At 51.7% G+C, this 18,068-nt stretch overlaps 1 protein-coding gene across 1 annotated transcript in view; it reads left to right on the plus strand.

Annotated features, from left to right (window-relative positions):
* TCF25 (transcription factor 25) overlaps positions 1 to 18,068 on the plus strand; it is a 45,557-nt gene that overhangs the window by 12,599 nt on the left and 14,890 nt on the right. The window contains exons 2-11 of the mRNA XM_037733276.1: positions 965 to 1,126; positions 2,362 to 2,436; positions 3,367 to 3,485; positions 5,074 to 5,139; positions 10,618 to 10,700; positions 12,853 to 12,983; positions 14,255 to 14,354; positions 15,349 to 15,442; positions 17,756 to 17,848; positions 17,971 to 18,037. Coding sequence (XP_037589204.1) covers positions 965 to 1,126; positions 2,362 to 2,436; positions 3,367 to 3,485; positions 5,074 to 5,139; positions 10,618 to 10,700; positions 12,853 to 12,983; positions 14,255 to 14,354; positions 15,349 to 15,442; positions 17,756 to 17,848; positions 17,971 to 18,037 — 990 coding nt within the window. The remainder of the gene's footprint in view (positions 1 to 964; positions 1,127 to 2,361; positions 2,437 to 3,366; positions 3,486 to 5,073; positions 5,140 to 10,617; positions 10,701 to 12,852; positions 12,984 to 14,254; positions 14,355 to 15,348; positions 15,443 to 17,755; positions 17,849 to 17,970; positions 18,038 to 18,068) is intronic.

The following is an 18,068-nucleotide window of genomic DNA, read 5'->3' on the forward strand; positions in this document are numbered from 1 at the left end:
CCGTCCCAAAAAAAAAAAAAAAAATTTAAGATATTAGCCAGGCACACAGCTCATGCCTGTAGTTCTAGCTACTCGGGAGGCTGAGGCAAGAGGATGCTTAAATTTAGGAGGCCAAGGCTGCAGTGAGTCCAGATCACACTGCTGCACTGCAGCCTGGGTGCCAGAGTGAGACCCTGTCTCAAAAAACAGAGGGCGTTCCATTGTATGAATTATTTTTATCCTATATCATTTTCTTTTTCCTTTTTTAAAAATATTTTGAGATGGAGTCTTGTTCTGTCGCCCGAGCTGGAGTGCTGTGGTGTGATCTTGGCTCATAGCAACCACTGCCTCCCAGGTTCAAGCGATGCTCACATTTCGGTCTCCCAAGTAGCTGGGACTACAGGCACCCACCACCATGCCTGGCCAATTTTTCTATTTTTAGTAGAGATGGGGTTTCACCGTGTTGGCCAGGCTGGTCTCAAACTCCTGACCTCAAGTGACCTGCCTGCCTCGGCCTCCCAGAGTGTGGGGATTACAGGCATGAGCATCACACCTGGCTTATCATTTTCATTATTAGAAAAAGTTTGTAGGTTGATGGGTCCTTGGTTTTTTTTTCCCTGCCTGCTGCTGGAGAGGAGCTGAGGCTTGAGGCTAAAGGAGGAAGAAGGAACTTGAATGCATTGGCTGGATATATATATTTAAGGTTTTCTCCTGCAGGTAGCTCTCTGTAAATGGAGTGAATTACAATGTTTGAGGAGTCTTCCCTACATCACCTCTGAAGGCAGAGCTGTCACAGAGCCTCGGGGCCCTGCTTTCTGTAGAGGTCACCCAGAGCCCGAGCTGAGTCCCTGGTGTAGCTAACAGAGTCTCACACTGACCCTGGGCGCCCCCAACGCAAGGCTGTTCACATCGTACTATTCACATCTCAGCATCAGCGTTCACACTGTAAGTAATGCTCTGGCTTTTCTCCAACCTGTTTTTCCAGATAAACATTGAAGATCTTGAGGATGACCCTGTGGTGAACAGGGAGAGGTCTGGCTCTTCGCTCACAGACGCTGCGGCACCGGGGAACAAAGGAAGGGCTCAGCGTGGAAACATAGACACCAAGGCGGATGGAGGCGTGGCCAGGACAGCGCCCCCAGAGCAGGTGGGGGGCCGAGTGGTGAGGAAGGGTGCTGGACAGGAGGGTTCCAAGGCACTAGCTACATATATTCTGTGCTGTGATTTTCCTTGGAGGTATAATTTTCTGAGTTCAGTTTTGCTCAATGGCCAGTTGCCCCCAAATTTACTTGGGAACCTTGGTGAGATTTGCATGAAATGTGTAAGAGCAGTGGTGGCATCACAGGTGCCACGTATGAGGCCCCAGACCTGTCTCCTGCATTCCGGAGAGCAGTGGTGGCATCACAGGTGCCACGTATGAGGCCCCAGACCTGTCTCCTGCATTCCGGAGAGCAGTGGTGGCATCACGGGTGCCACGTACATGGTCCCAGACCCGTCTCCTGCGTTCAGCAGAGCAGTGGTGCCATCAAAGGTGCCACACGCGAGGCCTCAGACCCGTCTCCTGCATTCAGGAGAGTCTGCGCCTGCCCAGCAGGGTATGTCAGTGCACACGTGTGTTCTTCCTAACTGTGCCTCGAGCATTCACTTGCCTGGGTATGGATCTGGGTGCTGGTGTCGCTGAACTTTGAAGAAACATGCAGGTCAGGTTAGTGTGGGGTTGGCAGAAATGCAGGCAGCCTGCTGCTGTGCTCCACAGCACAGAAGAGAGGCCTGAAAGAAGGGCTTGGTTCATTGATCCAGCAAGTGTTCTTGGGAGGCTGCTGGGTGCTAGGAACGTGGCTTTGTCCCCAGGAACCTCTGATTGAGAGGGCAACATAGATGTGAAGTGACACGTGGGTCCTGACTGGAGGCCCTGGGTCCTGGGGGGGCTTCCTGAGGAGCTTTCACACTGTCAGAAGTGGTTGGCCAGGTGCAGGTGTCGGGAACACAGATATGGGTTCAGTGTGAGGCGTCAGGGGCACAGCAAAGGCCCAGCCTTCAGGGTGACTGCAGTGTCACAGGGAGGGGCTGACAAATTGAGAAATGGGAGCTGGAGAGGCCGGTGCTGGCCGGGTGGGTGCTGGGTCAGCCCTGTGAACCATTGTGAGGCTGGGCACAGGGACCCCTGAAGCACAGCCCGAGGGGCATGAGAGCAGGGGGCTCAGAGAGCTGGGGAGGTGCCTGCTGGAGAGAAGAAAGTGAGCTGAAGGGACTTTGAGGACACCTGGAGGTCGGGGGGTGACGGGGGCTGCCTGGAGAGTAGAGACACACTAGCGGCTTTAATTTTCAGTTCTTCAGATTTTACTTCTTTTTCCACTGATTAAAATGTGTTTCTGTCATTAGTCTAATGCAAGTGGCAAACTCCGGAAGAAGAAAAAGAAACAGAAAACTAAGAAAAGCAGCACGGGAGAAGCACTGGTATGTGGACTGGGCCTGGGTCTGCTTCTCTGCCTGATGCCCTCTGCCTGATGCCCTCTCCATTCTCTCTGCCTGTTTCTCAAGGTGGTATTGAAGGAAGTTGATTTAATACCTGTATTCCTTCCCGTGAGGAGTATAACCAAGGCCGGGCACGGTGGCTCACGCCTGTAATCCCAGCACTTTGGGAGGCCGAGTCGGGTGGATCACGAGGTCAGGAGATCGAGGCCATCCTGGCTAACATGGTGAAACCCCGTCTCTAAAAATAAAAGAAAAAAAAAAGGAGTATAACTAATTAAAAGGTCAGAGAACAAGAAAAGGAAAAATTCTTGCTAAATTCTGCTTCCTGTTTTCACCCTCGTTCCTTGGAGTGTCAGAGCTCTGCTCTGTGTGTGTCTCTGTGGTAGTGTGTGGTCTGATGGGGGAGTCCCTTCTTGTTCTGCCTTTCCTGTGGCCCTGAGCACCTGCTGTCTGCCCTGACATCTGTCCTGTGCTCATGGGTGAATCGGATGGTGGCACAGGACCCACCGCTCCAGCTCGTCTGTCATCACAACATGTGTTTTCATTGTTGCCCTTCGTCCTCATCTGATTGTGTCCTGAGACCAGGGAGTGGCTTTGTTGCCGATCAGTTGGAGCCACAAGTCCCAAACCTACCTGAGGAGGTGAGCACACCTGTCAGGTGTGGAATGTGGTCTTTCAGCCCAGTTTTTTCTATGGTCTTTCTGGTTCTGTGACTCTGTCCATGCTGAGCGCTTCTTATGAAACATGCCTTCTTTTGTCTGAATTTGTGGATGGTACCTAGTGTTTGACCTATCCTGTCCTTTAGAAACTAATACAATGTAATAGGTCTCTTTAAATAAATAATTTTGTTATTGTTACAACATTTAAAATAATGTCAGGGTGGTGATAAAGAGGTTGTTTTGGGGCTTTTAGGAAAACGGACTAGAAGATATTGATCGCATCCTGGAGAGGATTGAGGACAGCAGTGGTTTGAACCGTCCCGGCCCAGCTCCCCTGAGCTCCAGGAAGCACGTTCTCTACGTGGAGCACAGGTGCGGCCCCACCCTTGTCTGTGGCTGCTGCCACAGAGATTCCATGGGAGGAAAAATTCTCTAAGAAAAGGAACAGAGAAAAGAGAAAATAAAAAAAAAAAAAAAAGGAAAAGGAAAGGAAAAGAAAATGTGGTATCTTTATTAAAAAATAATATGAATTTATTGTTAATCATTTAGGAAATAGTCTGGGCCCAGTGGCTCATGCCTGTAATCCCAGCACTTTGGGAGGCCAAGGCCGGCGGATCACCTGAGGTCAGGAGTTTGAGAACAGCCTGGCCAACACGGTGAAACCCCATCTCTACTAAAAATACAAAAATGAGCTGGATGTGGTGGCAGTTGCCTGTAATCCCAGCTACTTGGGAGGCTGAGGCAGAATTGCTTGAACCCGGCAGGCAGAGGTTGCGGTGAGCCGAGGCTGAGATCGTAGCACTGCACTGCAGCCTGGATGACAGAGCGAGACTCTGTCTTCAAAAAAAAGGAAACAGGAACGAGGAGGAAAGGAAGTCATCCACATTTCAGAGGACTTTTACCTTGACTTCTTGTGTATCTTAGAGAGTTCCTTCTTTTTCCTTTTCCTTTTTTTTTTTGAGAGACAGGATCTCTCTGTCACCCAGGCTGGAGTGCATGGTGTGATCATAGCTCACTGCAGCCTCTACCTCCTGGGCTCAGGAGATCCTCTTGCCTCAGCCTCCCAAAATGCTGGAATTACAGGTGTGAATCACCATGACTGGTCAAAAGTTATTTATTCTCTTGTCATCCTTGGATGATTATTCATCTTTTGGTCTTATAGATGCTTAATGAATCGCTGTCTTTACTTCAGAAATTATTGCCAGTTTAAAAAAATCTGAGTACTCTTGCTTATTTTTGGTTTCTCTTTACGTGGACTATCTTTTTTTTTTTTTTTTTTTTTTTTAAAAAAAAAAAAAAAGTCAAGCATATGTGGTTTTATGTTTTTTTGTTTTTTTTCTTTTTCCTTTTTGGGTACAGCTGTAAAATATTTGGATATAGGAAATGTTGTGTTATTCTTGCAGCCTTGATATTCAGGGTGGATTGTAAAATATAAATTTTTGTGAGATTTCAAAGATTAAGATTATTTTGATAACTATTTACAGATTTAAAAGGTGTGGTTATCACAAGTCTTGAGGGGGAAACTACTGCATAAAATAACTAACTTGGAATAAATATTTTGCATCAGTTTGGGAAAATGAAAAAAAAAAAAACTCCTAGAGTCAGTTAAGACACACGAATGTAGTCTCAGGGTGTGTGTGCGGCCCTAACTCAGCCTCAGAAGCTGATGTGTGTCCCACACAGTGGCTTCCTCTATGCAGCGGCCCCCGAAGTGCCCCTCACCACATAGTGCCCAGCTGCTTCGCTGTGGTACCCACAGTGGTGAGGCCCCAACCATGGCTGGGTGGTGATTTTAAAGAAAGTAGGCCTGGAGGTTACCTTTTAAGCCAAAAACCACGGTTTTCTTTCCTTGATTATTATTTTCTTTCCTTGATTATTATCTTTCCTTGGCTTTCTAAAATTTTTGGAATCATTGTTGAACATAATTTCATTTTTCTTTCTAAAATTTTCGATTCCCTAGACACTTGAATCCAGACACAGAACTGAAAAGGTATTTTGGTGCTCGGGCAGTCCTGGGGGAACAAAGGTAAGTCCACAGTAAACTGCGTTCCCACAGCTGCTTCCTTCTCTCTTATACTCTTGAGGCGGGTGGTGTTCCTGAAGCCAGTTAACGACCTTGGAGGGAGAATATTTAAAGCCAGGATGCACACATTACCCTCAGAATTGGGATCTGAAAGGGAGTCCACAGATGGTCTGTGTATGACCTTGTCTGTGACCGTGGGTTGTGGGGATGCCCAGGGTGGATGGGTTTCATCCCTCACAGTGTAAGGGGCCGTCTCTAGTGTAAGGTTCCAAACGCCCAGGCTGGAGTGCAGTGGTATGATCCCGGCTCACTGCAGCCAGGTGCGGTGCTCACACCTGTAATCCCAGCACTATGGGAGACCGAGGTGGGTGGATCACCTGAGGTCAGGAGTTTGAGACCAGCCTGGGCAACATACTGAACCCCCGTCTCTACTAAAAATATAAAAATTAGCTGGGCACCTGTAATCCCAGCTACTTGGGAGGCTGAGGCAGGAGAATCACTTGAACCTGGGAGGCAGAGGTTGCAATGAGCTGAGATTGTACCACTGTACTTAAGGCTGGGAAACGCAGTGAGACTGTGTCTTAAAAACAAGGAGGGGAGGTGGTTTCAAAAGCTGTTAAATTTTAAGATTCTCTAGTTTTGTTTCTCAGAGCAAAACTAACGTGAAGTTCAGGTTCTGAGATAAATTTCTTTTTTTTTTTTTTTTCCTATTTTTTTTTTTATTTATTTAGAGACGGGGTCTTGTTATGTTGCCCAGGCTGGAGTTCAGTGGCTATTCACAGGCACAATCCCACTACTGATCAGCAGGGGAGTTTTGACCTGCTCTGTTTTCAACCTGGGCCAGTTCACCCTCCTTAAGCAGCCTGGTGGTCCCCTGCTCCCAGGAGGTCACCATATTGATGCTGAACTCAGTGTGGACACCTGATCGGCATGGCACACTACAGCCCAGAGCTCCTGGGCCCAGGCAATCCCCCCCACTCAGCCTCCCGAGTAGCTAGGACTGCAGGCATGTGCCACCATGCCCGGCTCCTTTTCGAGATTGATTCTTGCTCTCTTGCCCAGGCTGGAGCGCAGTGGTATGATTCCAGCTCACTGCAACCTCAGCCTCCCGGGTTCAAGTGATTCTCCTGTCTCACCCTCCCTACTGGCTGGGATTATAGGTGCACACCACCACACCCAGCTAATTTTTGTTTGTTTGTTTGTTAAGTAGAGATGAGGTTTCACCATGTTGGCCAGGCTGGTCCCGAACTCCTGACCTCAGGTGATGTGTCTGCCTTGGCCTCCCAAAGTGCTGGGATTCCAGGTGTGAGCCACTGCACCTGGCCGAGATAAGTTTCATCTATGTCCATTCAGTAGTTCTTAGCGGTTGGGCAGCGTGGCCGTAGGTGAGGATGGCTGGCTGTGATGAGGAATGCAGGGTCTTCCAGCTCCAGACAGGAGGAAGAGCAGGGGAGTCTACTTCTGGGACTTTATGTAGGAGGTATGTTCTGCCCCTGGACTCTGCATTGGAAAGTCCAGAGTCTTTGTCTTTTTTTTTTTTTAATAATTTTCTTTTTGTAGAGTCAGGGTCTTGCTGGGTTGCCCAGTCTGGTTTTGAACTCCTGGCCTCAAGCGATCCTCCCACCTCAGCCTCCCAAATAGCTGGGACTACAGGCACGTGCTACCACTAATTTATTTTATTTTATTTTTTGTAGAGACAAGGTCTCACTTTGTTGCCCAGGCTGGTGTCAAACTCCTGGCTTCAAGTGATCCTTCCCCCTCGGCTTCCCAAAGTGCTAGGATTACAGGCATGAGCCACCATGCCCAACCAGACATAATCCTGCTGTTTTCTTTTTTTGTGTTTTATTTTGAAACAGAGCCTTGCTCTATCCCCCAGGCTGGAGTGCAGTGGCATGATCTTGACTCACTGCAACCTCGGCCTCGGCTTATCACAATCTCCACCTCCTGGGTGTAAGCAATTCCCTGCCTTAGCCTCCCGAGTGGCTGAGATTACAGGCACGTGGCACCATGCCCTGCTAATTTTTGTATTTTTAGTATAGATGGGATTTCACCATCTTGGCCAGGCTGGTCTCGATCTCTTGACCTCATAATCCACCCACCTTGGTCACCCACAGTGCTGGGATTACGGGTGTAAGCCACCGCGCCTGGCCAGTCCTCTATCTTATGGGACCGTAGAGAGGACTGCTGGTCTGTGTCATGCCCTGGTTTTGCACGTCTTGAGTTCTAAGCGTTGTTTCTTTCTTTCTTTTTTTTTTTTTTGAGGTGGGGTCTTGCTCTGTCACCCAGGATAGAGTGCAGTTGTGTGATCTCAGCTCATGGCATGCTCCCCCTCCTGGGTTCAAATGATTCTCCTGCCTCAGCTTCCCAAGTAGCTGGGATTACAGGCCAATGCCACCATGCTTGGCTAATTTTTGTATTTTTAGTAGACACAGGATTTCACAATGTTGGCCAGGCTGGTCTCGAAATTCTGACCTCAAGTGATCTGCCCGCCTTGGCCTCCCAAAGTGCTGGGATTACAGCCGTGAACCACCAGACCTGTCCTAAGCAATGTTGCTGCACCGTGGTATTCCTGGTGTTGGCGTCTGCACAGGTGTTGGCTCAATCCCCCGATGTCTGCAGGCATTTCTGTGAAACTGCCTAGAAATGAGTATGGTTTTGAGTGAGCTGCACGCTGCCGTCGCCCTTGAGTAAAGTCAAGCAGCTTGCACACAGGTTCCCGCCCAGGGTCCTCCTTCATCTTCTTAGTTGAGATAGATGGTAGTGGGTTTAGAAATCCATCACCATGTGTAGACAAAAAGTAGTGTTGATGTTTTAACTTTTACCTTTTGATTATGGGTAAGATTGAGGACATTTTTATGTGCTCTTTGTTCACACTTTCCTTGGATTTCTTCTTTTTTTTTTTTTGAGACGGAGTTTCGCTCTTGTTACCCAGGCTGGAGTGCAATGGCGCGATCTCGGCTCACCGCAACCTCCGCCTCCTGGGTTCAGGCAATTCTCCTGCCTCAGCCTCCTGAGTAGCTGGGATTATAGGCACGCACCACCATGCCCAGCTAATGTTTTGTATTTTTAGTAGAGACGGGGTTTCACCATGTTGACCAGGATGGTCTCGATCTCTTGACCTCGTGATCCACCCGCCTCGGCCTCCCAAAGTGCTGGGATTACAGGCGTGAGCCACCGCGCCCGGCCAGGATTTCTTTTTTTAATTTTTTTTCTCTTGAGACAGAGTCTCGCTGTTGCCTAGGCTGGAGTGCAGTGGCACGATCTCAGCTCACTGCAGCCTCCACCTCCCGGGTTCAAGGGATTCTCCTGCCTCAGCCTCCCAAGTAGCTGGGACTACAGGCACCTGACACCACACCCAGCTAATTTTTGTATTTTTAGTAGAGACAGGGTTTCACTGTGTTGGTCAGGCTGGTCTCAAACTCCTGACTCCAAAAGTGCTGGGACTTTCCTTGGATTTCTAACAGGCTTTGCTTTATATTTTACTTGACATTTTTGTGTTAAAGAAATATACTTGAGAATGCCTGCTTTGTCACCTGTATCTCCCTGGCCTGAGGGCTCCAGCTCCCCACCCTTTGTTTGCATCTGCTTGGTCTGCCTTTGCCATTTCTTTACATTTTTGTGTGGTCTTATTTCTGCCAATTATGATTATTAATAGTAATTAGTATAATTAATACTGATTTATGAGTAATTAGTTGATAATAATTGCTTTTATCATTTTTATAGTAGTAGTATACTTTTTGTTGTATTTATTTATTCATTTTTGAGACTGAGTCTCGCTCTGTTGCCCAGGCTGAAGTGAAGTGGTACGATCTCGGCTCACTGCAACCTCTGCCTCCCAGGGTCAAGCAGCTCTGCCTCAGCCTCCTGAGCAGCTGGGACTACAGGCACCTGCCACCCCACCCGGCTAATTTTTTGTATTTTAGTAGAGACAGGAACTATGTTGGCCAGGATGGTCTCGATCTCCTGACCTCGTGATCCGCCTGCCTTAGCCTCCCAAAGCGCTGGGATTACAGGTGTGAGCCACTGCGTCTGGCCTGTTATATTTCTTTCTTTAAAAATTTAAGTTCTCCCAAAAGACTTCGATGGAGAAACCACAGTTATCTTTTTATTCATCCCACCACCCTTGTCCTGCTCTTCCAAGACAAAGACCTGGCCTGCTTCTGTTTCTCCTTCTGCTGGTTCCCTCAGAAGCTCAGAATAAAATAGGCTCTGCTTCTTCTTGGGTCCTGACTTTCTACCATGTGAGCTGGGTCGGCTCATTGCCCCCAGCGGTGGTTCCCTCAGAAGCTCGGAATAACATAGGCTATGCTTCTTCCTGGGTCCCTGATTTTCTGCTGTCACAGCCGGGTCAGCTCATTGCCCCAGCTCCTTGGCACTACCCCTGCTGCTGAGAAGGCCTGCCAGCCTTCAGACTCCTCTAGACTCCTGCCTCCTACCCGCTCTCAGCATCGCTCCAGGCTGCCTCGCTGGGTCTGTTCTGGAGGCTTCCTTGTTTTGTGGGACTGCTCCCTGTGGGCCAGGCTGTCCCTAGAATTTCGTAGATGTGGCACATGAGAGTGTTAAGGGCTGACTCTGCCAGGCCTGGGCGTGTGCTGCAGGCAGGAGCGAGGGCTGGGGCCACCTTGACAACAGCAGGGCCCTCCACCCTGGCCTCCACTCTGCAGTGGCTGCACTGTGGGGCCCTCATGTCAGGGCAGTGATGGCCCTGTGGAAGGGAGCTGTGCTGTGCCCGTGGTGATTGTGGGGCACAGCTGCTGCTGTCATTGCTGCTGTGGCTCCCACACCCCACCTCTCCTGTTCCTGTGTGCCCAGGCAGAGTGCACTGAGCTCTGTTATTTGGGGGTATCTGCCACAGGGGTCAGGCCAACCCTAAGCACTGGTCAGATGGTATCTCAGCTAGGCAGGTAAGGAGACATGGAAAAGGCATGGAGCTACTGTTACATCAGAGATGGTTGGTTTCTTAAGCTGAGTGACCGGCATGTGGATATTGGCATGTTATTGTTTCTTTTGTTTTTCTTCTTTTTTTCTTTTCTTCTTGAGACAGGGTCTTATTTTTGCCCAGGCTGCAGTGCTGGGATCACAAGCACGGGCCATCACACCAGGCTAATTTTTAAAACCCTTTATAGAAATGGGGTTTTGCTTATCTTGGCCAGGCCAGTCTCGAACTCCTGGGCTCAAGAAATCCTCCCATCTTGGCCTCTCAAAGTGCTGGGATTATAGGTGTGAGCCACTGTGTCCAGCCAGAATTTCCTTTTTTCTTTCTGTCTATGGGGCGTTGGGGAGCCAGCCTCCCTGCCCCACCCGCCCAGCAGCAGGTGCTGATGCTCATTTGCATCCTGTCCCTGTGCGTCCCCACCCTGCCCCACATGCCTTCTCTGCCCTCAGTGTTGCTTGCACAGTCCCTGCAGGGATCAGGCAGCCAAGCCTAGGTCCCCACACACCACAGAAAGTAAAGCTGTGACCATGTCGCATTCTCCCCAGGCCACGGCAGAGACAGCGCGTATACCCCAAGTGCACATGGCTGACGACCCCTAAGAGCACCTGGCCCCGGTACAGCAAACCAGGTGAGGGTCTGCAGAGGCTGCAGGGGGGTCTGTACAGCAAACCAGGTGAGGGTCTGCAGAGGGGTCTGTACAGCAAACCAGGTGAGGGTCTGCAGAGGCTGTGGGGGGTCTGTACAGCAAACCAGGTGAGGGTCTGCAGAGGCTGTGGGGGGTCTGTACAGCAAACCAGGTGAGGGTCTGCAGAGGCTGTGGGGGGGTCTGTACAGCAAACCAGGTGAGAGTCTGCAGAGGCTGTAGGAGGGTCTGTACAGCAAACCAGGTGAGGGTCTGTAGAGGCTGCAGGAGCGTCTGTACAGCAAACCAGGGGGAGGTCTGCAGAGGCTATGGGGTGGGGGGTCTGTGCACTGGCCAGTGCAGGCACTGGGAGTGTCAGTGCCTCTTGAGCCGAGTCTCTTCACACCTGGGGCACCAGGGTGCAGTGTGTGACTATTTATTACCACACTGAGGGCTTGCATGCCAAAGGCTGGCCCGGTGCCTCTGACACAGAGCTTCCCAGGCACAGTATTTGTGTGTTTGGTTATCTTTTAATGCAGGTTTTTCCTACCGTGCTGCCATCGACCTTCTTCTTATAGAAGTGATTGAGTTAATTTTAAACTGCACTATTTTGTTTGTTGCAAACTAATAAGTGCCCATGATTTAAAGATAACTTGCAACAGTGCAGAAAGGCATGGAGTGCTACGTAGATGCCCTGTTGGCGTACTTGGCTGCATGGTGTGGGGAAGCGTCAGGAGGCCCTCCACGCTGGCCTCCACTCTGCAGTGGGTGCACTGCGGGGGCCCTCAGGGGCCAGGGCAGGGATGGCCCCGGGGGAAAGGAGCTGTGGTGTGCCCATGGTGACTGTGCTGTGCCCATGGCTGCGGCTGTCTGTGCAGCCACGGCTCCCATGACCTGCCTCTCCTGTGCCTGCGTCTGTGGAGGTGCCAGAGGTTGCCTGCGCACATTTGTAAGGATGTGTCTAGGAGTGAGGCCTGTGCTGTCAGAAGGTGAACCCCACTGCTCGTGGGAGGTCAGAAGGTGAACCCCACTGCTCGTGGGAGGTCAGGTGAACCCCACTGCTCGTGGGAGCTTGTGTCCTCCAGGCACCTGCACTTTCTAGCAGCAACCCCTGAGCACTGCAGACAGGGGCTCCATGAGTTCTTGCAGGACTCAGGCCTTGGGCAGAGCCATCAAGAAGGTGTCGCTACAGGGCACCTATTCCATGGGGTTCCTGGGAGGCTGAGCTTTTCAGGTTTATCAGAAGAAACTGGGCCTTGTACAGCAAAGTCAGACATGAGGAGCAGAGAGAGAGGGTGGCCATGGGTTCTAAAGCGCTGTGGCTGTCTGTACCACAGCACTCCACCCCTGCCTTTTCATGGCCACCCTGGACATTCACCCCAATCAGACTTGATCTGGGAGCAGAGTTTGGCCTGGTCGGATCTGGTGACCTGTGTGGACTGTATGTGTCCTCCTCCCTGACACTCCCTTCAGGCCAGTGAGGCTTGAGCCATATCTGAGTTCTGTGGGGAAACACGTCTTGATAGGAAACTAAAGCAGACAGGGTATAGACCAGATGGTGGGTGTTCTGGGAAGGTGCGTGAGTGCGCACTCAGGTCAAGTTTGTTGATACCGCAGAGGACTTGTCAACACCAAAAGGGTGGGGGGCTGTTGCACCCTGCAGAGGCGCCCACGGTCCCTGCTCCCGGTACGCCCTCCCTGAGCAGAGTGGGGGCTGTGCTCGGAGCTGCTGCGCCCTGCAAAGGCACCCATGGTTTCTGCTCCCGGTACGCCCTCCCTGAGCAGGATGGGGGGGCTGTGCTTGGAGCTGCTGCGCCCTGCAGAGGCGCCCTGCAGAGGCGCCCTGCAGAGGCGCCCTGCAGAGGCGCCCACGGTCCCTGCTCCCGGCATGCCCTCCCTGAGCAGGATGGGGGGCAGTGCTTGGAGCTGCTGCGCCCTGCAGAGGCGCCCATTGTTTCTGCTCCCGGCATGCCCTCCCTGAGCAGGATGGGGGGCTGTGCTCTGAGCTGCTGCGCCCTGCAGAGGCGCCCACGGTCCCTGCTCCCGGCATGCCCTCCCTGAGCAGGATGGGGGGCAGTGCTTGGAGCTGCTGCGCCCTGCAGAGGTGCCCATGGTTTCTGCTCCCGGCACACCCTCCCTGAGCACTCTCCCCTCCCAGGTCTGTCCATGCGGCTGCTGGAATCGAAAAAAGGCCTGTCCTTGTTTGCGTTTGAGCACAGTGAGGAGTACCAGCAGGCGCAGCACAAGTTCCTGTTGGCGGTGGAGTCCATGGAGCCCAACAACATCGTGGTGCGTGGTCCTCGCAGCTCGACAGGAGCAGGGCCGTGTAGCCACCGCCGCACTGGGCCGTGTCCTTCCCTGGTGACTGGGGTAGATGTGCGGCCTCCTGCCCTTCCCAACAGGAAGGGCGCCTGTCTCTGCAGAGCCGTCAGGCCCCGTGACCAGAGGCTCTAGGCAAAGTGAAATCTGTCCACTCTCCGAGGAGAGCCTGGAGCGCTGCTGTCACTGCCCATTCTTCGAGACCGTTGCCGTGTGACGCAGGCCTGGGACTTCGGGGCCTCTTGCTGCTGCCATTGCCTCCTGCTGGCTCAGCACAGGGGAGCAGCTCAGATTCCCTGCCTCTGGACCGCCTGTCCACCTGTCAGTGACAGCGTCCTCTCCTCACAAACCCTCAGGCTTGGTGCCCCCGGGTCCCGAGATCCTAACCAACCCTGTCCTCAGAACCAGAAGGAGGTCGTCCTCCACGCTCTCTGGACACCCTCATCCCTGTCCATGCCGCCTCAGGACTGTGGTTGGGGGCAATGTGCTTTTGAGAGCTCACCGTCTTCCCTGTGGGAAAAGCAGGCTGCTGGCTTCCACGCCTCATTCTTGGGGCTTAGTGGGGAGTTAGCCCCTGGCCTGGGCGTGTCAGGTTCTGAGTTCCTGCTTTAAGTCAGATGCTTGGTTCAGCTTAGCAATAATAACTAGCATATTGTGAGTTGGGGGGATGTTGTGACTGTCACCCCTGGAATTTATTCCCCCCCCTTTTTTTTTTTTTGTTAGATTTTCTTTTAGTTTTCTTTTTTTTTTTTTTTTCTTTTCTTTCTCCCTCTCGTTCGGGTGCAGTGGGCCCTTTTTTTTTTTTTGAGTCAGAATCTCATATTCTCACCTAAGCTGGAGTGCATTGGCTCAGTCACAGCCTGGGTTTAAGCAATTCTCCTGCCTCAGCCTCCCAAGTAACTGGGATTACAGGCATGCGCCACTACACCCAACTAATTTTTGTATTTTTAGTAGAGACCAGGTTTTGCCATGTTGGCCAGGCTGGTCTTGAACTCCTGACCTCAAGTGAACCTCCTGCCTCAGCCTCCAAAAGTGCTGGGATTATAGGCGAGAGCCACCGTGCCTGGCAGGTTGATCTTAAACTCCTGACCTCAAGTGATCCTCCTGCCTCAGCCTCCCATCTGGCCTCCCCTGGTTTTAAATGCCTGAAAGGCATGCCTGGGAGCTGGTGCCCTGCTGGGTGTCTGTCCCCAAGAGGGCTGCGTGTGGCTTTCCTCCAGGCCTGTCCTCCCTTCTGGTAGGTTCTGCTCCAGACGAGCCCCTATCACGTGGACTCGCTCCTGCAGCTCAGCGATGCCTGCCGCTTTCAAGAGGATCAGGAGATGGCTCGAGACCTCGTAGGTAAGACGGAGTCCCCCACCCTATTCCCATCAACTGTGGGAGCACCTCAAGCCATCAAGACAGATGCGGTGGTTTGAGATGTCAGAGGATGCAGGAGGTTTGCCAGGATGTCCATGACAGCTTTATTGAGACACTGCCCACAGAGCACAAAAGGCACCCATTGAAAGTTACAGTGTGCTGGTATTTAGTAGATGCCAGAGTCGTCCAGCCACACCATGATCAATTTCAGATCATTTTCATTACCCACAGAAGAAGCCCCTCAGCCCCTTGTGCTGCTGTTCTCCTTCTGCCCTGTGGATTTGCCTGTTCTGCACGTATCCCGTAAACAGAATCTTATACTATGTGGTCTTTTGTCTCTGGCTTTTATTTACCATAATGTTTCCAAGGTTCATCCTCACTGTAACATGGATCAGAATCTCATTCGTTTTTATGGCTGAATAATAATCCACTGTGTGGATAGACCACGTTTTGTGTATCCGTCATTAGTTGATTGCTGTCTGGGCTCTTTCCGCTTTTTGACTATTGTAAATAATAGTGCTGATGTGAGCTTGCACGTGCTGGTCTTATGTGGACGCGTTTGTGCTGGACACGTGGATGCCTGGTTCCGCCAGCACGTGACACGTTTGTGCTACACGCGTGGACAACTGTTTCCACCAGGACCTGACACGTTTGTGCTGCACGTGTGAACACCTGGTTCCGCCAGGTTGTGACACATTTGTGTTGCATGCGTGGACACCTGGTTCCGCCAGGGCATGGCAGCAGTTGTGCCTCGTGGTGTTTAAGGTGTTTCCGTCTCAAGCTCACAAGTTCTGTGGTTGAAATAAACTCAGAGTGGCATCTGGGATGCCCAGGGTCATGTCTGCCCTCTAAGTGTCTGGGATTCTAGTTTCATGATCTTCTTTCCAGACCTCTCCTCGTTGTGCATCATCAGAGCAGGGGCCGTGGTTGCTGTGCGTGGCCGTAACACCCTCCCTTGGTGTTTCTGTGCCCACAGAGAGAGCGCTGTACAGTATGGAGTGTGCGTTCCACCCCTTGTTCAGCCTCACCAGCGGGGCTTGCCGGCTGGATTACCGCAGACCTGAGAACAGGTGAGTGCAACTGGCCTGGGGGGCTCGCAGCTGTCCCCCCTCTTCTCCTGCGAATGAGCTCAGGGGCAGTGCTGAAGGCATTGCGTGACTGTCCACCACGTTGGACCAGAGCCCACAGACCCAGAATGACCCGCCTTCCTCTCTCTGGGCTCAAGGATAGAGGGACTGGATTGGCTCAGCCCAGGTTTGTCTTTGTCTGTGGACATGCCCGATGCTGCTCTGGAGGTCGGAGTGGGAGGTCTGGTGAGTCCAGGAGTTCAAGTCCAACCTGGGCACCATAATGAGACTTCCATCTCTTAAAAAATAAATAAACAAAAAGAAAAATAAATTTGCACGTGTTAGAAGTAAGCCTGGCTGGGCACAGTGATTCATGCCTATAATCCCAGCACTTCGGGAGGCCAAGATGAGAGGGTTGCCTGAAAACCAGTCTGAGCACCGTGGCAAGATGCAGCCTCTACTGAACATTTTAAAACTACCTCGGCCTGGTGACACATGCCTGTGGTCCCAGCTGTTCAAGAGGCTGAGGCGAGAGTATCGCTCAAGCAAGCCCAGGAGGTCAAGGCCACAGTGAGCTGAGGTCGCGCCACTGTACTCCAGCCTGGGCACCGGAGTGAGACCTCATCTTAAAAAAAAAAAAAAAAAAAAAAAAAAAAGAGGTGAGCCTGACAAACCATATCCCCACGATGGGCTCTGCAATTGCGTTTCTTTGTATGTTTGGCCAAAGAACCCGTCCCTGGCAAGTTTAGAAGCTTTGGAAGGCTTTACAGGTTTAACCTTCAATCATCGAGCAGCTCAGAATCAGCCCGAGGCTCACTCCACTGCCCTGGGCGGCCACACGTGTGGCACTCTCTTCTTCCAGATACTTGTGCCCCTAAAGCCATCCATCTGCCATCAGCCCTCACTGGTCAAACCTGGACCGGCTCCCACAATGCCCCCTCAGCCTGTCCTGTGGGCACTTGTTTGGAGGACCAGCCTCTGTCCACTGTCCTGTGTATCCTGTGTGTGGACCAGCTTCTGTCCGCTGTCCTGTGTGTCCGGTGTGTGGACCAGCCTTTGTCCATTGTCCTGGCTGTCCTGTGTGTGGGCTAGCCTCTGTCCACTGTCCTGTGTATCCTGTGTGTGGACCAGCCTCTGTCCACTGTGCTGTGTTTCCTGTGTGTGGACCAGCCTCTGTCCACTGTCCTGTGTGTGGACCAGCCTCTGTCCACTGTCTGTGTGTGGACCAGCCTCTGTCCACTGTCCTGTGTGTCCGGTGTGTGGACCAGCCTGTCCGCTGTCCTGACTCTCCTGTGTGCAGCGCCTCGTTTCTCCGGCCACCCTGGGTGTCTCCAGTGTGCGATCCACTCCTGCTCTCTCGGCCCTCCTGGCAAGCCAAGGTCCATCCGCCCCTGCTGCACAGTTTGTCCACATTGTGTGCTGGGTGTGAATTTTCTCCACTGGTTTTCTTTTTTTCTTTTCTTTTCTTTTCTTTTCTTTTTTTTTTTTTTTTGACAGAGTCTTGCGCTGTCACAAGCTGGAGTGTAGTGACATGATCTCCGCTCACTCCATCTTCCACCTCCTGGGTTCAAGCAGTTCTCCTGCCTCAACTTCCTGAGTAGCTGGGATTACAGGTGCCCGCCACCTGTGCCTGGCTGATTTTTGTATTTTTAGTGGAGACAGGGTTTCACTATCTTGGCCAGGATGGTGTCTAACTCCTGACCTCAAGTGATCCTCCTGCCTCAGCCTCCCAAAGTGCTGGGATTATAGGTGTGAGACAGCACACCCGGCCTGGTTTTTTTTATGTTAGTTTTGTCTCTTCCAATGAAATTATTAGTACTTTGAGGTAGATTATAAAATAATAATATTTCCAGGCATAAAAGGGACAGTGGGCTATTGACAGAAGTAGCAGCCCACCAGGACCTGGATGCAGAAGTCACAGGCTTTATGTGTCCAGCCTCAGTGCTGTGAGCCACTGTTGAGATTGGAGGGTAAATTAAGATCTAATTTGTCATAATTGTAACAGGAAATCTTAACTCTCTCCCCTTAAATTATAAATAGTCAACAAAAATCAAGATAAAGATTTCAAAGAGGTTTGATTTTCAGTATGCAAATTTGTGTGTAACTCTGTAAAGGACAAGGAGAGTGCTCACCTCCTCTCCAGGCACGGATCTCTGTGTGCTGGGCACGTAGGAAATGCCAGCAGAACCCAGAGAGCGGAACGGCAGCCTCGGCACTGCGTGGAGGGCAGGGTGGCGCGGGTGCCGGCCGCAGCACTGTTCACAGGGCTTTCTGCTTTGTGTCGCTCTAATTCATGTGGAACTGTTGTGGATCTAGGAGCTTCTACCTGGCCCTCTACAAGCAGATGAGCTTCCTGGAGAAGCGAGGCTGCCCACGCACGGCACTGGAGTACTGCAAGCTCATCTTGAGGTGAGTGGCTGCTCCACCACTCTGGCCTGTGCTCCCCGCCTTGGCTGCAGGCGTATTCCCTGCCTGATGGTGGCTCGTTCTCCTTCGCTCTGCTCCCTGCCCTGCCTCCGGCCCACTCCCAGCCTGACGGTGCCCCTTTCTCCTTTGTTCTGCTCTCTGCTCTGCCTCCGGCCCACTCCCGGCCTGACGGTGCCCCTTTCTCCTTCGCTCTGCTCCCTGC

The sequence above is a fragment of the Cebus imitator genome, unplaced genomic scaffold (genome assembly GCF_001604975.1).
Source record: "Cebus imitator isolate Cc_AM_T3 unplaced genomic scaffold, Cebus_imitator-1.0 Scaffold509, whole genome shotgun sequence".
Classification (NCBI taxonomy): Eukaryota; Metazoa; Chordata; class Mammalia; order Primates; family Cebidae; genus Cebus; species Cebus imitator.